This window comes from Tenebrio molitor, chromosome 2 (genome assembly GCF_963966145.1).
Source record: "Tenebrio molitor chromosome 2, icTenMoli1.1, whole genome shotgun sequence".
Lineage (NCBI taxonomy): Eukaryota > Metazoa > Arthropoda > Insecta > Coleoptera > Tenebrionidae > Tenebrio > Tenebrio molitor.
In genome coordinates, this window is record NC_091047.1 from 10,725,394 (window position 1) to 10,745,273 (window position 19,880).

At 34.9% G+C, this 19,880-nt stretch overlaps 1 protein-coding gene across 1 annotated transcript in view; it reads right to left on the reverse strand.

Moving 5' to 3' along the window:
* The window catches only part of SP2353 (EGF like, fibronectin type III and laminin G domains protein pikachurin), a 123,074-nt gene that overhangs the window by 87,000 nt on the left and 16,194 nt on the right, over positions 1-19,880 (reverse strand). The window contains exon 2 of the mRNA XM_069038392.1: positions 1,119-1,235. Within this exon, the coding sequence (XP_068894493.1) occupies positions 1,119-1,235 (117 nt within the window). The remainder of the gene's footprint in view (positions 1-1,118; positions 1,236-19,880) is intronic.

Sequence of the window (19,880 nt, forward strand, 5' to 3'; positions counted from 1 at the left end):
TAAAAGAGGTTCGAACTGATTAAGCAACAGAACTGAACACAAATTTGAAAACTTGCTTCAGGCTTCAAATTTATAGTTGTTAGGATTTTATTTGTGGCACATCAGAAGTCTAGAATACTTATTCTAATTCTTCCGGAACACTGCAAGTACCATTAACATATTAAAATTCATATAAAATAGACTATTCTACGCAACAGCATCTGGGAGAGTGGTGCATTATTTATTGTTTCTGACTAGCCACAATCCGACAGTTTTATTTTTTAAAACACTCACTTGAGGCGCTAATAACTAATACATTGGTCATAGCAATGCTGAAGTGTTTTGATACTCTTGTGATTGCGAATTGTCAGTGGGGGCTAGATCTGATAGATAAAGAGAAATTAAATAAACGCACCACAACTTTGGTGGGGTTTATGAAATACATGTTAAAAAATCGACAATTAGTGACGATGAGTAGAAGGTATTAACAATTTTTTTTATAATAAATGTCTTCGCTTTTGGGTAAAAAATAACAAAAATATTCTTGGAAATTTCTAGTCCGCTACCGAATTTAAAGTGATTAATAATGTAGTTCGGGTATATAGCAAGATCCTACTTTGATAAAGCTTTTTTGAAAATAAAACAAAAATAAAACAAAAATAAAATTGTTTATTATCATGGTCATTGAAATTAATTAATTTTACGTAGAACGAAATTTTCTTTTTTACAAGTGACAACACTTCAAATTTCTTCATTTGTTCTGAAACTTCAAGGCAGTTACAAAATAAGTTCAGATAATATTGGTGTCGTAAATACGCCTTAGTGAGACGCATCTTATTAATTAAGCTGAGTAAAACTTGGACAATAAGTTAAAACTTTGGGAACAAACCCCTATAACAAATAAATTTTACTCAGCGGAATAGTCTGCGAATACCATGTCCGCCAAATTATGCCTTCTTTCCTTCTGTTCCTATTACACAAAAGCAATGCAGCTGAAAGTTTATTCGAGCACTTTTTCCATTTTCATGAAAAATAAACCCAAGCCACCGCATAATACATATTTCGCCCGAAGTTTAATTTTTTCTTTACAGCTGGAACAAGTGTCGCAAGTACCATAATTCTGAGACAAAGGCACTTACCATAGCAACTGTAGCCGTCTGGCCGGAGTATAAACCCGGATTTGCAATCGCACTCGTACATGCCATCATGCAGTTCGTAGCACAGCTGTTCGCAAGGACTCCCGCGGTCACATCGTCCTGAAACAGAAACGGCACAATTACGCTTACATTCTACAAGCTGGAATTGCGGCGCTGCTATCAGGATAATGCGACTCAACGCCGTAGCAAATCCTGGCCTAAGCGCATTATCCTCGATTCTTCAGCCGTCTTTCAGCAATTAGACACCAAACACTACCATATCTTCAGGGGCGTAACTGAGAGACTAGCCGCCAGAGGCTGAAATATGAAACTTGGTTGCGCACGGTTGCTGTTTCCAAGCCTCACTAGTTAGGTACGCTACTGGATTTGTTAAGTTGAACCTGAAAAATTGGTGTTTGCGAAGAAAGCACATGTCGCTCTAATAGTTTTCCCCTCATTTAATTAATCACCCCGGAAGCTGAAATTTTCCGTCAGACTGCTCGTTTAATTTAGACCGCCGACCGCGTTCACAGATGTACATGTGCTGCCTCATAAAATTCTTAAAAGCTTTAATGTGAGCATTAATTGAAAAGTGAAATGGACTTGGTAATTACGGGCTGGATTTCAGGTGTCATTCTGAAAGGGAGGAAAAATGACCTCTGCGCGCTTTTTAACTTCGGAATTATATGGGGTATGTAAATGAGACGGGGACCTGTATTTATTAAAAGGTCCCGGATTAATTAGGGAAGTTTTATTTCGTTGCGCTCTAGATCGCTCGACTCGAGAAGATAAATTGATATTTTCGCCCCAGTCGTGTTAATATTTACCTCGAAATTACGGGTACAGTTCCAGAGTCTTTGTAAATATTCTTGGGGATAAATTCATTTTTCGAAACCGTTACAACGCTTACAAAAAATTTAACATATGGTCAAATGCATCACGATATGTAAATCATAGTACGAGTATCTTCAATAAGTGAATAAACCGAAAATGTGGTTAAACATTTTAAATTCGTCAAGTCCAATTTAACTTAATTCAATTCCGAACGAAACGCTTCTGAAAGCTCGAAAATCGAAACACGAATAGCCACAAAAACGCTTTAAAAGCAGAGAGTGACAAAACCGAAAAGTACTTTTTCTGCATATCGTAATGAAAGTGGCACTTTTTACACGCAAAATCGTAGTGAAAGTAGCACTTTTTTACACGAAAAATCGTAGTGAAAGTAATACAGTAAAAGCTTCCATGAGCGGACACCGTCGATCGCCAATTTTTTGTCCGTTCAACAGAGATGTCCGCTCAAAAGAAATATATCTGATATATGTAGGCCGTAATATTAAGTAAGAGTATATTATTCAATGAGCGGATAATGATGACTAATACTCGTGAGGATTATTTTGTGCACGAGCCGCAGCCGAGTGTCGTAATTTATACGAGCAAGTAATATCCATTATCCGCAAGTAGAATACTATACATTTTCTACGACTATGAAGAGAAATTGATAAGTAAGTTTTATTATTAGAAAAACTGAAACTGACATTTTAAAATTATTAGTTTGTATACTTGATACCATTGCATTAAATTTTGCGAGTAGTCTTCATAAACTAGTTTATGTTCAAACCTTCTGTCTTAGAAACTTCTTTTTTGGTTGACATTCGTTTTCGATTGCTATTTTGCTGTAAACTCTTCTCTGTTCTTTATAATGACAGATGTTTAAATTTTTCCATATGCCTGTTTTTCGAATTCATTTTAACTTTACCCACTACATATGTATATATTGCGCAAGTTATCACGAGAGCAAATCATCCACTAATAGGAGTAAGTCAAAAAATGTTGATGCATGTAAAATAAAGCGAGTAGCTCTGGCTGGTGGCGATTGACAGGAGCCGCGTCCGCCTAAGGGAGCTTTATTTTCAAAGAGGGGGAAAACTGCTGTCCGTGTGCGTTCAACAGAGTGTCCGTTCAATAGAGATGACTTTCTTAACAAACCTATACGAATTAAAACGGTGCCCAAAGAACTGTCCGTTCGATAGAGCTGTCCGTTCATAGGAGCTGTCCGTTAAGGGAGCTTTTACTGTACTTTTTTGAATCATTTTATTCCATCTCCTTGGAGATGATTGTCAAAGCATATCTATTTTTGTTGTTGTAATAATAATTGTAATAGTGTGTACAACACGTTATGAAAGTCTCTTTTTTTCACTTATTGGCATACGCTCTTGGCCCCTGTCCACACTTCTCGGTCGAAAAGTAGCATTTTCCCATAGACAACAGCCAGCTTGTGCCCTGAAGGCAACACCATCTGCACTTCCGTATCAAAGTACCATATCGGTCATTTTACTATTGGTATAATTTTCCATGAAAATAACACACTGAGACGCAAAATTCCAAGCAAACAATCGCCGAAGGTAGCACTGAAAGCAACTAATCTACACGCGGTACTCGGACCCGCGATAAGAAAACTTTTTGCACCTCTTTTGCATTGCACTCGATAACATTTTAATCTTACTATTCGGACTTATTGGAAAGAGTATCGTTTCGTGTGACCAGACAGAATTCGAGAGACATGTCAATTTTCCATTGCCGTGCCCGAAGACAAATACTATGGCCGGGTCACCAATGGTCAGAATATTCCGTATGGGGAATCCGCTTGCAGAGGAATTGACCTCTTTAAGTGCACCATCAGGACCCATGCGGTGGTTGTGTGTTTTTTGGGGGAGTTCTGTAGTTTTGTCCTTTGTAATTTGAATGTTCATATTTCCTTTTTATTTTGTCCCATCCAATAAGTGGACCTGAGCCTGTTGGAACTTGTTCCAAGGCATAACATCGGCGGAGCCTGTTAGCAGGTAAATGGTATCCGGCGCTTCACGCTGCGATAGTGTACCCTTTGGTGGGAACAAGTCTATTATTATTAATTTAATTTAATTATAACAATGTAATATTTACCAAACAAAATATCATTTTTGATTGTCTGAATGAAAACGTTTTTTCTACACAATGAAAAATGTATGTAGGTGGAATAATGCTAATGCTAAAATTTGGTTCCAATTGAAAGTAATTGTCTTTGTTACACGTTATCTTTTTCGTATGACGTTTCATGCGTGTCCCATTTTTCCTCTTCAGTTACCTTCTTTCAAGAGCAATTCTTTTTTATGCCAAACTGGTTCTCGTTCTTAATGCCAATTTTTATAGCATCGTGACTGATGGTTGATGATGTTGATTATTCAAGGTAGTTTTCATGATAATTTAATAAATATATTTCGAAATAATAGAGCTGTCAAATGCCACCTTCGAAAACCCCTAAATCAGCAAATAAGTCCAATAGATTTTTTTTTTAATTTTTTTCACGTTTACGGTACTTAATCTCTTTTACAGCGTGGTGCGCCATTTTAGGGACACCCGAATAATATATTATATAGACCAAATGAAGGGTTATATGGTTATATTTAAAAAATGATTGAAATTTATAAAATTAAATATCCACATCTTCAAAGTTTCAAGTCTTTCTTGATTGCTTTGTCTTCGCGTGTTTGCAAGAATTAAGAACAAAAACGGAACATATTCAAATTTAGGTAGTTAATTACAAGAGAAGATATACATAAATAAATAAAAAGTCGCTAATTTTATTAAAATTTGTACTTAATAAATATTAATTACGTCGGAGTTTTAATATGCTAATGACATTTTGTCATCCTAAAAACAAATTAAAATTCAGTTAGCTTTATTTTTACACAAACAAACCGGGTTTATATTTAGAACTTTTATTAATACAGAGCGAACAATATTGCCCGCGTTTAAACAAAATCCATTTTAATTTGAATTGTTTGCGTAATATTCCTAAAATTAACTGCAAAAATTTACATAGCCATTTTAATAATCCACCATTTACCAGAAAAAGAGAAAAATTCGCATAATAAGGCGGCGAATTCAAATGAATTTTTAAATTGCCTCTCACCCCGACGACGCTAAATTTAAGATAATATCACATTACCGGAGAAAATGTAATTCTTGTTAAATATTAACTAAATATTTCTAGAGATTCTTCCTGCTCCTGTCACGTCGAATTTGTCACTTGCAGGCGCTCTCTTCGACTATGAAAACTGTATGCTTCTCGGCAAGACTCCATCTTAAAGAAATATGTAAAGGCGGGGGCCCTACATCCACGTCTACGGAAATGAAAATTGTAAATAACTCAAGTGTCAGAAAAGAACACAGAATGATGTAAAACTTTTTTCCTCTTTAGATGTCTTGTTTCCGTTGGTTCTGTTCTGCAATTGAGAGGGAAATTAAAAAACTTATTTCGATTTTAACTGGAGTATATCGTCGGGCGCGGATTTGGAAGGATAATCACTGGAAGATTTAATATTTTAAAAATTAATTTTAGTGTTAATATAAGCTTCGCAGATGAGGGTGTCCGACATAAAAGAATTTAATAAGAGATGCTATCGCCGCCTCCAGTCGATATTAAGGGGTTCGCATAAACATAACGCTTAAGATGAATATAACCCACCCCTCGTCTGTGCAAACTGAAGGCAACCCTTACTCCCAAATATATACGTGCAGATTAACTCCGGATTAGACGGTCGGTAATCTCTGTCGTCACCCTTCGCTATCTTAGATGTGGTTGTCAAGTTCACCTCATGGAAATTCCTTTCAGGTTTTCCTGAATATAAACTTGAAAATTTACTTTCGGCTCGCTTTCCGCACTTCCAGACTGCATATATTTATTTAATAAGAAGTTTGCTCCGCTTACTTTCTACAAGGTGTGCTATTTAAATTTGTTAAAAAGACGAATCAACCACTTTTCTGCTCGATGTGTTCCAAAATTAATCTAAGTTTCCGGTAAAAATCTAGGAAAGTTTGCTTGTGTACACGAGGAAAGTTCAGTCTAGATGTGACAAAGCTGATGGAGTGTGAGTAAAAATGTGTTCGTGCAGGTGAAAGCTCATTAGTATGTCATTTAAGCGATGTGTTCTAAATATGGTGCTTTATTCGCGTTTGAGTGTTGTGCGTGGTAGTAATCACGCAGTAAAGCCGCAGTAGGAAATTTAATGTATTATTATACGCCCTGTTCCCAAATCGTTAGATATTACTAGTCATAAAGAACAGGGAAATAATTTTGTTTTGATGATCTGTTTAAATAGCAGAGCTGATACGATAAAACAAAACATATGTCAAAGTCAAAAAGCTTGCTTGCAGGAAAAATCATAATTAAAGTAACATCAAGAGCAATTTATGCTAATCTGGATTAAATCTGATGCCTATAAATCCTCAAAAATTATTGTTGTAAAAATGGATATGGAGAATCATGCATGAGTTCCATGTTCTAAAGTCATTTCCCGAAATAATTTTTAATAGGAAAAGTTTTATTACAATTTGCCAGAAAGCCATTATATGATACTTAAACGAGTGTAAGCAATAAATATTGTGTATTATTAATAGACATTGAGTCAAGAGTATTTTAAAAAATTTTACGAATGCAATACGACAAATTCTAGAGTTTTTCTAGTAGTGGATGGAACAAGTGGCCTCCTTTCAGGTAGCACAACAGCAAGACTTTCGACGTTTTCGACACTGATTTGTGCAAGACCGATACACTAATACGCAATAACTTATCATATAAGTAAATGTTTTGCGTACACTACACAGAAAGAATACTGGAAGTAATTTTGACAATATGCATAATACTCAAGGAACAGTCTAGTGAACGAACATCCGACGACTTTTCTTATTGTCATTAAGTCTCCTGAACGGTTTTACAGTAACAATAAATATTATTTGAGTTAGCAAAAGTGTGATGTGTGGCTAGTTGTTTAACTGGGCTGAGGTTTGGCGGTTGTCATGGCTTCACGTAATTATCAATTTGCTCGTTATTATTTGATACCTGATATTTGATAATACCTGTAATTACGAACTTCAGTCGGTTAACTGCCAATGATGGGAATGAGTAGTAAACATTAATTCTTATTGATCGTTAAATATTAATATTTGGTGATTCAAAATGATTGTGGATAAATATGGCAACTATGTACGAAAATTTATGTGGGAACTGTGTGGGTGGGGTAGAGTTGACATCTGTATGACATTTCATAGCATTTGATTCTTTTATACCATTGCACATTGACTTGACAATTTTCAAAATTGCGCGACTATGGACTGTCAAAGAAATCTCAACTCTAGCCTACCTACAGAGTTGCTACATAAATTTGCTTGCACACTCGTAGTTGCCATATTTATCCCCAACCATTTTGAATCAATTTATTCAAATAACTGTACTGTCGCGAGATTGTGTTAGATTGTCACAAATTCAAAAAATTTCCCTGCCTGATTATGCCCATGTCAACAAAATGCCAAAAAAAATTTAAGTAATTAATTAATATCAATTCATGATGATAGGTTATGATATTTACGACCGTTTTACAATGAAGCTTTTTCCATTGCATCAAAGCGTGATTTTGACGACTAGTTTTTTTTTGCTCGTGACAGTACCTACAGTCACGGCCACGGAATTTCGTCACACGTTGTCATTCAACTAACATTAGCTGCAGATTTTCGACGGCCGTTATCGACGGTTTTGCATGATTCAAAATCCGCCGGGAACGTTAAATTCCTGACCTTGACCTTGGTTAAAATTTCGCTAGAGAATGGGTTGGCAGCATTGATTCTTAAATGTCGATAAAGTTTGACATGGAAGTTACTTTGGTTGAATTAATTAATAATAATTTTTTACTTTTTAAAAATGATTTAAATTTGTCGGCATGAAAAATTTTGTGGATTACACGTCCAGAAAATGTCTTGCGAGTGCTCGTGTTGCTCCGCCGCGGCTAGGCGCCTTGGCTACGCAATACCACTCACACTCGCAAAATATCATTTTCTGGACTAGTAATCTAAATTACTATAACATTCTCGAGATTGTCCTGCTTCGGCGCAAGCGGCCCCGCACACAATTTTTCTCTCGATACGTTAAAGAAATATTACACGGCCTTGATATATAATTAACTATTACGAACAAAAATGCCATTTGGGAACGTGTTGTATGTTATAATTGATTATTTCTTGTTTGTCTCTGTTCTTTTGATAATATTTATATTCTATTGAACTCAACTCAAAATTGTTCAATAATTATTTAGTGTTCGGCTTTTTTACAGAATGCACTATAATTATTATCATGTTTCAATTTTTTTTTTTAACAAGTTTCATCAGACATTTTTACTAAGGTGCAGCTGCGGAATTAAAATTTCGAGCACTATTTTTCTGTCACTTCAACAAAATCTCTGTAAAGCACCTTCTATTGTCATCATGACTGACATTCAAAAATTAAACTTTTCTGTGTCAGTCACCCAATCAATTTTGAGTTTTGAAATTTCAGTTAGGTAGTTGCACTGAGTGTAATTAAATCATCGCTTTGATATGTTGCCTACCCCCCTACCCGTTATTATGCCACAAATGACAATTTTTGAATGCCAAAAAGACAAAAACATGACAAGAGTAAAAAATAAGGTTATTAACGTAAAGCTTGTTTTAGAGTTTATATCATGACATTGACAATAGTGCCCGAAATTTTAATTCCGCAGCTGTACGTTAAACAACAAATTTGTATTTTTGTTCAGAATTTTGCTCTTAGATCTGTTATAATTATAAATATGTACATTGAAAACATTGCTAGTTTGAAAATAGGTTTAGAAAATCATATGAAATTTAATGGGCACTCTCACCTCTCTTAAGGATGAACTGGAGTAACATTGAAAAATGGCAAAATTTGCTTAAAATTGGTACAATAGTCCTTTCATCCATTCTAAAGTCCTGTGCCAAATTTAACAAAATTTGATCGAGGAATTTTAAAGTTATTAGCTTTTAAAGTTTCGGGATATTTTACACGTGTTCTTATGAGAAATGGAGCAATGGTCGCATAAAAATTGATAAAAAACATATTTCAAAAAGGCCAATTTTTCTTAAATTTTTCACACATAAAGTATCGATGTCGTAGAATTTTCTAATGAATTTACAAAAAAAGTTGGTCGAGGATTTTCCATGTAATCGCTAATTATATGTGGAAAAACACGGTTTTTGAGGTTATGTATCTGTTTTAATTTCAATAAAAGTGAACAAAATGCATATAATTGACGTCGGTATGCAACATTACACTCGTATCGCACGTTTTACTACAGTTACGTTAAGAACTTTAACAGAAATCAATGAAAATTGAAATTCAGTGTTCTTCTGTTTACTTTCAGGTACAGTCTTAGTCAAAATATTGTAAAATCACATGTAAGTAATTATCTAAATATCAAGAAAATAAACACAAAATTTACTTGCAACTCATTACAATTCGTTTCCAAAAATTAAAAACTATTTTTTCAAATATTGATTTCTCGTAATAAACGTTTCATAGCATTATAAGAATTCCGCAACTTTTTGCTGAGATTGTTACTCCAGTTCATCCTTAAGGAAAAAAAACAGAATACAAAACATTTTAATTTGTGTTCAGTTTAGTTGCTACGTAAGTAAATATACCATACTGAAAGTTCATACTGTCAATTTCTTCTCAGTGCTACTCATAATAATTATTTCAACTCATCATTACTTTTTACCTCTGCATCATGTTATTTCGATTTAGTTTACAACAGCAAGAAATATCTTTCCTTGCTTGTTCTTTATCCTCTCTTTAAAAGGTTTTTTGGGCACTCTTACTCATTATCCTCGCTTTACGAAGTTTCTTGTATACGTAAAGCTTCATGTTAAATTCAGTGGATAATTTGTTCCTTTTCCTTTAATCTGTTAGCGTTTTTTGCTGTATCTTCAAGATGTTGCCCATTTGTTACATTGTATTTAATTATCCTCTCTTTCTATTCATTTATATTATGCGATATACTTTCTTTATAAACATAATCATGTCTCCGTTTTAAAGAGTTCACCGAAAACAAATATAATTAATTCTGTCATCTTCATCCAAACATGTTTTCAAGTTTTTGTCACACAAAATGTACGTAGAAAAATTTTAGTTTTTTTGGGAACCCAAATACCCAATTTATCCTGTGGGGTAAAATGGAAAGCCTACAAACGTTGACTGGGCAAAGTCAACATCATCCCGAGTAATGAAAAACAGTCAAATCAATTTTTTTCAAAATACATAAATCTGGATCAAGTCGACATCACATAAAATACTACTCTAAAATGATGATGAAACGTAACGAAATAACAGGTTCAGTGAGTCAATAAATAACGAGTAATTCAATAAATAATAACATTTAAATCCCCAGGAGCGCAGTTGGTTTAATCCTTGTAGCAGACTAGCGTCCCTGTTTATTTTCGTCTCTCCCAGCATATACGTTAATCTAGCGGTTAGTAAAAAGCCCCGACACTACAATCCTGTCGACATCAAGCCCCCGGTTTTAATTAATGAGTCGAAATCTGCATCGCAAAACAGATTAATTATGAAGGAAAAACCGACTTGGCGCTGCTGTAATATAATGAATTCCGATTCGGTACAGATTCCAGTGCTTCATTACGGCTATTTATTACGATCGAGATGTTCGATCCGGTAGTGGAACGATAACTCCGGGCCAAATGTGGCGGAATTGTGCCCGGAACGTGGCCTGAATATCAATAACCGTTGTGCTGGCGAGGACGGCGATATATCTGAATTTTCATTTTCAACCAAGATAACGGCCCGTAAAGGACTATTTTCGTTAGATTCGGTCCTCAGCACAAGAATCCGAACAAATTGGGACCGCCAATAACAGCATTAAGAGATAACCTGGACTCGTCATGCAACTGACAGTTTGCCAGAAATGGCTGAAAGGATTCTGGAATATGACATCATCCAATGCGCTTTTCTTTTCAACTGAACTGTCCAGGTCAGACAAGGCTGCATTATCTTACTAACGTACAGTTTTATCATAAGTTTTAAGCGACCTTGAGTTTGACAATTCACATTTAAAACGTTTTTGGTCTTTATTAAAATTGCAAAAGAATACTTCCCGACAAACAAGGGTCTCAATTTACGTCGTATTCTACTGCAGTATCATGAAGAGACAACACACAAGAAAATTAAATAAGTCACTCTGAGAAAGTTGGGTTAGATTCAGCTTTGACGCCGACACCGTCACAAAGCGAATTGTTAGGATTGCAGTGTAGAATAACATAATCTGGAAGTTCCAAACAAGAACGAAGTCAATGGGAATTTCTCGTAATTTTCTAAAATACGTTACTGTTGTTAACACCGACTTACTTTTAACTGGCAACTAAAAATCTACGTACTATTACGATCATTCAATTTTGGACATCAAACTTCTGTCACATTAAAAAAATTACTCTAAATCATGCTTTATTGAAACTGTCACATGAAAGATGAAATTGTTGTCAATTTGACACCGGTTTAAAATATAATTTTTTTAATATGCGAGTACATTTGGGTATTTGTTTTATATTTTTTATTAATTAAAACCTCGTTCTATTCCATTTGTCTGATTTTTACAACTTTTTGAATATTATCTCGGTAAATCTGACATTCACATTTTCAAAATTGACACAATCAAAATTGAGGTTATTAATACATAAGGGTCGTTTTAGAATGTATGACAGCACGATGACATTAGTGTCCAAAATTTTTTGATTGCAATAGTACGACTTATTCTACGAATCGATTTTTGTTTTGCACGTCCAACCACAGCCCTCAAATTTGTTATTCAAATGATACGTTCGTTAAATTTCATGTTTGCTTTAAAACCGCAATTTGTTAAAAATTGTCGTAATATATTTTAGCTGATTTGAGTGAACCGAAAGCACCCCGTGCAAGCCATGAAGTATGAAATATTACACGCTTCACCCATTTCCACCAACATATTCAACAAAGCTCAACGCATGTACGACAACATCATAATAATTTGAGTTTACGTCACACCTACAATAAACATCAAGAGCTTGATTTATTGCTATGTGAATGCATAATTTGTTTAATTGATGGCACGTCAACGCTCAGCTCGGAGAGATTGCAGACGAATTCTGTGGCGCTGGATGCTTTTCAATTTGAAATTGAAAAAGCTCCGACATTATTGAAATCATCGCCGCCTCTGAGATTGGCGGCGTTTTGGTTCGGCATGCAGATGGCCCTGGAATGTTGTTTTCTGTCGAAACTTGGTACGTGACAGACGTCCTTTTTCTAATTTTCCAGATTGAATCGGGGCAAGGAACGTCGGTCATGGCCGTTTCGGACGTGGTGCTATGCGGACCGTTTCCACGGAGACACGATCAAACATTCACCTGCCACCTAGGAATTGATTCAAGAATTTCGAAAGGGCCGCCACCCTTCGAACCGCTTAATGCTAGGGGGTAGTAATGGAGGTGCAGGAGTAGGGATTAGCCTGGTAATCAAAGATTCCGATGCTCCCCTCCGACTCTGTAAGATCGAAGTGTTTGCGGACAAGCTTAATCTAGGAGACAGCTCTACGACGAGGTCAATGCTTTGCAACAGAAGACAAATCTGCACAGTCACTGCTACGAAAATGAAATCTCCGGAAATACGTTTTCGGTAAAGGTATTCACCAAAATTGCTATTTTTGCTCCACCGACAACAGAATTAGCATTTTTTCTAAATTAAGTTTAAAGAAAAATATTAGTTTTATTTTAAACATAATAACAAAAGAATTAAAGATAAAAGTAATAAAAACAACACTGTAAAATTTTAACGCAAAACCAGACCATAAAAGATTCATCATGGGATCGTAATGGTGATTTCAATAACGGAGAATGGACATACATTGCTGTTGCCTGTTTGGCCAAGCATCTGGTTGTCTAGATTCGCACATATAAATGTTATTAAAAAAAAAATGTTGTTACACAGTCTAGGACTGGGGACTGGTTTACAAATCTATGAGGGGCGTGATGACCAACTCAAGTTCTGGATAAACTTAAAAATGTTGGTGTTTGCGATGGTCTTATGAGACTGTTTTTTTCAATGCTAACAAATAGATGGCAGTATGTTGAATATCACGGAGTTAAATCATATATGTATGAAGTGACTAGCGGCGTTAATCAGGGCTCTAACTTGGGTCCTATTCTGTTTTTAATATTTGTAAGTGATTTATCTAAACACATATCCTCGGAAGTCTTGATGTATGCCGACGACTTGAAGTTAATGAAGGTTGTTAAATGCATTGATGATTGTCTGTCCTTACAATTAAATTTAGATGCTCTTTGTGACTGGTGTAGTAGGAATATGCTGAACCTAAACATAAAGAAATGTGAAGCAATGTCTTTCTTTAGGATACGGTCATGTATAGAGTATCCATATAGTATTAACGGCGTTGTATTGAATAGGTGTCACAATAAAAAAGACTTGGGTGTTGTTTTTGACCGAGAATTAAATTTTATTAAACATTATGAACATCTATCTTCTAAATGTTATAAAATGTTAGGATTTATAATTAGGAACACTAAGAGTTTTAAAAGTATTGATTGCCTTAAACTATTATTCTATGCTTTCATTCGCTCTCACCTTGAATATGCTTGTGTGGTATGGAACCCTAGATATCAAACTCATGTTTCTTCCATTGAGTCCATACAAAGGAAATTTTTAAAGTATTTGTACCTTGTTAAATTTGGTGCTTATCCAGTTAGGGGTTATGCCTACACATGTTTAATCAATGAATTTCAGCTGGAACCCTTGTATGTCAGGCGTCAGATTGCATCTGTTTTGTACTTACACAGAATCGTGCATTGCAAGATTGATTGTTCGGAATTAGTTGAAATGTTAAAGTTTAGAATCCCAAAATTGGGAATTCGTTATAGTGCTACATTCTGCAATCAACTTTCAAGCACTAATTACCATCAAAATTCACCAATTATTGCTATGTGTACGTTGTATAACCAGTTGCAGCTATTTGCTGATATATTAGAATATCATGCTGGTACATTCCGTCGTCGAATATCTGAAGCATTGTCGTTGTTGAATTAGATGTGCTTGATGTATGTGTATGTGTATGTGTTATGTTGGGGATTTATTTATTTAATTTTTCTCTATTATATTATTTTCTAGGTTGTTTTTTTTACCTTTTCTTTTCTCTTTTATTGTTATTTATGTATATGCCTATGAATATACATACATATACATTATTTATTATTTGTTACCCTTTGTGGACAGTTTTGTTCTTGGGTTAATAAAAGCTATTATTATTATTATTATTATTAAATAGACCGGGACCAATGGCTTAACGTGACTTCCGAATCACGAGATAGAATATATAGCCTTTTTTTTCCTACTTTAATCTAAATAATAATTATTATTGAGTAGTAGATTGCATGCGTTGTTGAAATGATCCATTATTTTACTATTTTAGTTTAATAGTTACGTCTAAATGTTTCGTGCAATAGAATCAGTCTAGAATTTACTGAGTGTTTAATCGATCAATTGTAAAATTGTTTAATTTTGCTAAAACGTTTGAGTTAGGTTTTCCTGCATTATCGGTCAGAAACAACATACTCGTAGTTTTGTAAAGAGTCGTTCAACTGCTATACTGCTACAAATCCGCGTGTTTAGAGAATTTGTGTGGTTTTGGATAGTCGTCTTTAGGTTAGTGTTATCTTTAACGGCTTTTCCAAGGATTTTCAGAAAAGATCAATCTTTACGTTCTATTACATTACCTGAATCAAAATCTTTTGGTGTTTGTAATAAAATCTTACAACGAAACATTTCTGCTTGGGGAGTCGGCTTGCCAAAAAACTAAAAGTATGGACACTAGCCAGAAGCCTTAGATGTAAAAAAAATTGGCTGCTGTACAATACGAGCAAAAAAAAAGAATTCTTTTCCAAATAAGTCTTAGGTTGTCGGCATTGCAAGAAAATGAAGCCGAAGCTTTACGTAAAGCTTAGTTGGCATGCAATATGTTAACTACCTACTAATGGCTACTATAACACAAAAAGTAGATATTTAAGTTACTTGGGAAATAACTAATTTAACAGGATAAAATCATATATTTAATTGATATTGAGGCCTATTCTGTAACTTTTATGTTAAAATTGACAGGGATGTTAAAAGTTTAATTATAACAGAAATGTTAAAATTTTAACATGGATGTGTATTCTGTAAGGTAATTTTTAAAGCAACTGTTATAGTTAATTTTTTTAACACGCATGTTAACACTGACAATGTTGTCATATCATACCAATACGTTTCTCCTTTACTATTTCATATCATATCATAGTATCTCTCCTTGTTCTGCTATTTAATTTTGACGTCTGTCATCATATTTTTCATTTTCATCATTAAAAGATTCAGAAAATGAGCGTGCGTTCAAGACTACGCATTACAACACGGCAACTAGAAGCTCTTGTTGCCTTCTTGGAGAACAATAAGGAGAATTTGGCAGAAAACAGAAAGCTGTTACAAAATTAAGCTGGGATAGTAGAAAGCAAATGAATAAATTTAGAAGCAATATTAAATAATAACCTTGAAGGTCCAAAGCGCTCAGTAGAAGAGTGGAAACGTGTATTTCACTACTTATTTGTCTTGAAGAAAATATGCTTTTAAGGTCTTTGGGGATCTAAAAGCAGAAGAAGAAATGGTGGTGGGTCAGTCAAGGAAAAACCTCTGACTGATATCAAAGAACCAATTTTATACATACATACTAGGTACATACCTACATAATATTGTTGTAATTGACGATGCACCAAACGTTTCTGAACCTGGACTTAACATAGGCGGAGACATAATAAACCTTGTGGGAGACATAGAAGCAGAAAGAAGTGATAATGCAGATGTTCAAACGTATTATTAAATTATCTAAATAACAGAACCAAAGCCAGTAACAATGGATGCACCTAATATGACACAACAGGTACCAGAGAGACAAAGAAAACGAAAATTGCCTCAAGTGTCGCTGCAAGACAATTTTAATCCAATTGATCTTATAAAAAGCCAAGAAACATTGTCTTTATTTACGAAAAGTTTAGCTGAAAACATCAGTAACTTGGTCGAAGCTATAAAATATGCCGCCGACAAATTGTAAATCAATGTTAACTGATTTTTCTTCGTGGACCTGGACCTATTAATAATGTGTATTTGTTTTTTTTCTTCTTTCCAATTAAACTATGTATCTATAAACGCATCTCTTTTCCTTTGTCCTTGAAGGAAAAATATATTTGAGCATTATTTACCATAATGGTTTGCGAAGTTATAAATTCCACCATTTTCTTCTTCATTATCAGGATCAGGCCAAGGAATTCGAAAATGTTGACAGATGTTGCAACTGTAAATGATTTTGGCTGCTTAATGTAATGTAAAAAGTAATGTAAAGTTCTGTCTTTCAGAAGACATCTAAATCTTCCTTTTATTCGAGGAGATAATAATTTATAGCATGATGTTAAATTTTAAAGGCACTTAAGGAGAAGTCGTTAACATTTTAACAATAACAGGACATATTAACAGGGTCTGTCAATTTTTTAACATAACATCGTTTTACAGAATACGATTTGCGATTTTAATGGCTGTTATTTTATAACATCATGTTTAAAATTAACATATTACTTACAGAATAGGCCTCATTGTCATTGTCTCGTTAACTTTCGCTCATATAAGTTCAAGATTATCCTCAAAGATGACCATACGGTGTAATCCTACAAACTAAGATGGAAGCTGTCAGAAAGCCTTTTGTGGTCGGTAATGAAGTGTGGTTCATTGTCCCCGAGTCAAGTTTGAATCGACTTTACTACATGTGCCAGGACAAAATTCAGCTAAAACGTTTTGAAGGGAATCCTATTCATGCTTTTATAACACGTTTGAGGATACTTTGTTAGTAGGTGGATAGTGTGGCCAAAGTTTACCACCTCTTTAGAAAAAATACACACGTCTATTATCCCATCATGACTGATACTTTATGAAACAGGTGCAGGCATCCCTGGGTCCTAAGCACAAGTTCTAAACCTTCTTTCGATAACTACATCGTTTTGATTATTGAATGTTTTCCCCACAGCGATTTTCGATGACTGACATCTGCATACTTAGTTTACAGTATTGTTTTTCCTTCTTTTTATATTTACATTATCCCTCAACAAAAATTGGTTTGTCTGGCGTAAGCATCTAGTCGTAGCTCGTTTTTATAATACCACACATAGAATTCGGCAATATTTGTACTCGACATTATTTTTTATACTTGAAAAGGATTCCTGTTCTGCATACAGTTTCACAACTTTGATGGCTTCTTATGTATGTCAATTCTTAGTACTACCAATGTCCTTAAACAATGTTATAGTACTATACATACAGGAAACAGGAGGAATTTATTTCGTGTTGGTTTTGATATCTTGAGGAAAATTGCCTTCTGGACTGTCTCATTCTTCTTGTCTTCTATTCGTGATAATCTTAGTAAAAGAACTCGACACTTCATATATTATGTCGGATGTTCATTTAAATGTCTCCTCAAAGTTGGCGTTGAACGCACCATTCGTCAGTCTGCAGAGTAAAGACACAAACAACGCAAGAAGTGAGGTTAGATTTAAACAGCTGATCCGTGATCTGTAATGCGTGGTGTGTTCACAATCGGCTCTTCAACGCCAACATTGAGAACAAATTTAAATGAACACCCGATATATCACATTGTACTTTAGATTTATACATTTTAAAAATACACCTGCATCCTCATTTCAAGTAATATTTTAAACCTCAAAATTGAGAATTCAAGTTACGACGTACCTACTCCTACAAAATAATATCAAATGTAGCGAAACTAACTTTGATGAGGAATTTTTTAAACATTATGTTATCATGTTTAAATGTAATAAAGTCGATAAATGCACATTTAAATAATTGCCGCACGCAGCTGTCAATATCTCATAATATTTTATAGTACTTCGTTATTGTGAACCACTCTGCACACACCAACAAAAAATTGTGTGGGGTTGTATGTTGTGCTATTTGTACAAGTGCTTTAATGATGATGTTAAAATCAATAAAGACGAAACGCTTAGCTAAATGGAAATTTAATTATTGATGTGGGATTCAGAGAATTGTTTACATAGGTGGAGTTTTTTAACATTATCCCAAATCATGTAACTAAAGTGTCGTTTTAATTTACATTTTTTTAAATAATTCGTTTGTCGATTTTTAGTTACATCGATTAGAACCTCCACAACCGGCTTTATGATTTTTGAGTCAATTTGTTTCAGACTGTTCAAACACTGTTATCTTGTACATACCCCCATCACATCCTACATTAAATTATTTTGGTTGGCGGTTTACTTCTGGGCAAGCCGCTACAATTAATTCTAATCCGCCACTGAGAGCTACTCGTCTAACTCGCCCATTTTTGGGTTTTACTCCAATACCAGTCCCAGAAATCGCCGACACGAATTTATGAACTTATTTCGCGACTCGTGTTCGAAATCGCATTTTACATCTACAGCAAATGGAAATTCATCATTTTTATTGGATAACTGACATATCAGTCATATCACTTGATGCGGGATTTTGAAATTTGATATTTAACCTTCGACAATCAATCACCGTGACCCGTTTTTTATTGAAATGTGGCCTGATGACTTGTTTTGTTTCGCCAAGCAAATACAGTTATCGACTTTCCCGATTAACCCCGTCGCCGGACGTTTAATCACCTAATACGTCACTTCCTCCAGAACGAGGGCGAGTTTTGAGCGAAATAACGGCGGCGAGTTGCTGATTTTTCTGGGGGAGAATTTTTGTTATTTATTTTTACGACAAAGTCGTCTATGTGCGGCGATCGAATTAAAGTTATCGTTGTATTAGCGCCGGGAGAAATTGACTTGGTGAAAGTGTAAACACTTTTCCTGGAGAAAACCGTAAAAAGTTCGGTGGACGGAAGAGCTTTCGTCTCGCAAGCATTTTCCATGTTTAGTGGATAAATTAGAGTTGCGAAGTTGCGCTTCTTGAAAGAGAACCAATCAATAATTCCACTCCGTTGGTCATGTATAATTCACTGGGCTATCTATATGCCATTACCAGGCGATGAGCCCTCTTCCAAACCTTTTACAGAAATATTACGACTTACCTGGCAAAAATCCGCCGCCTTTGGTCTTCAAAGTAAATTATTAAGGAGCGGATTCGCTTTCAACTTCGACGTTCTGGAGGAATTACTTGTTACAACTTCATTATTTTTCAACACAAAACAATTTCATTTGCGCACAACTTTTTATCAAGAGGCCTACACCGGAAAATTAAATTAAACTAACAAGACGCCTCAAATTGCCGCTGAAATTTTTCAGAATTTATGTGGGATCCCTGAAATCGGCCGTAATATTTTCTCATTACTGCCGGATCCGCTTTCGTTTACTTCCACTAATCCCTCGGCACTTTTCTCGATTTTCTAGTTTTTGCGGCCGTGTTTTCATAAAAATTGTTATAACAACCGTCTGAACATCCAGTTTTAATTGGAACGCGTTGCATAATGGATTTGCTAGAACAAAAGGGGAGCCGCAGCTCTTTAAATAGGGTCTGGATGGGATGTTTCGAATTGAATACTATATTCATTAGAGGAATTTTGCAAACAATAAAATGTGTAATCCTCCAAGAAATAAAGACGTCCTTGTAGCGTAAACTAATAAAACAATTCTAACGTTTGGAAATGTATTGTATCCCAGATGTATTGTTTGCGTTTAAATCCACACTTGCCAAGTCATTCTTATCACAATCAGCATGAGCCAACAGGAACTTCAAACACAATATTGATGTTCTAGGACGAAACAGCAAAGTTATTAAACCTTACTTTTTAACAAAAATTTAAATTATTTATTATATACAAAAAC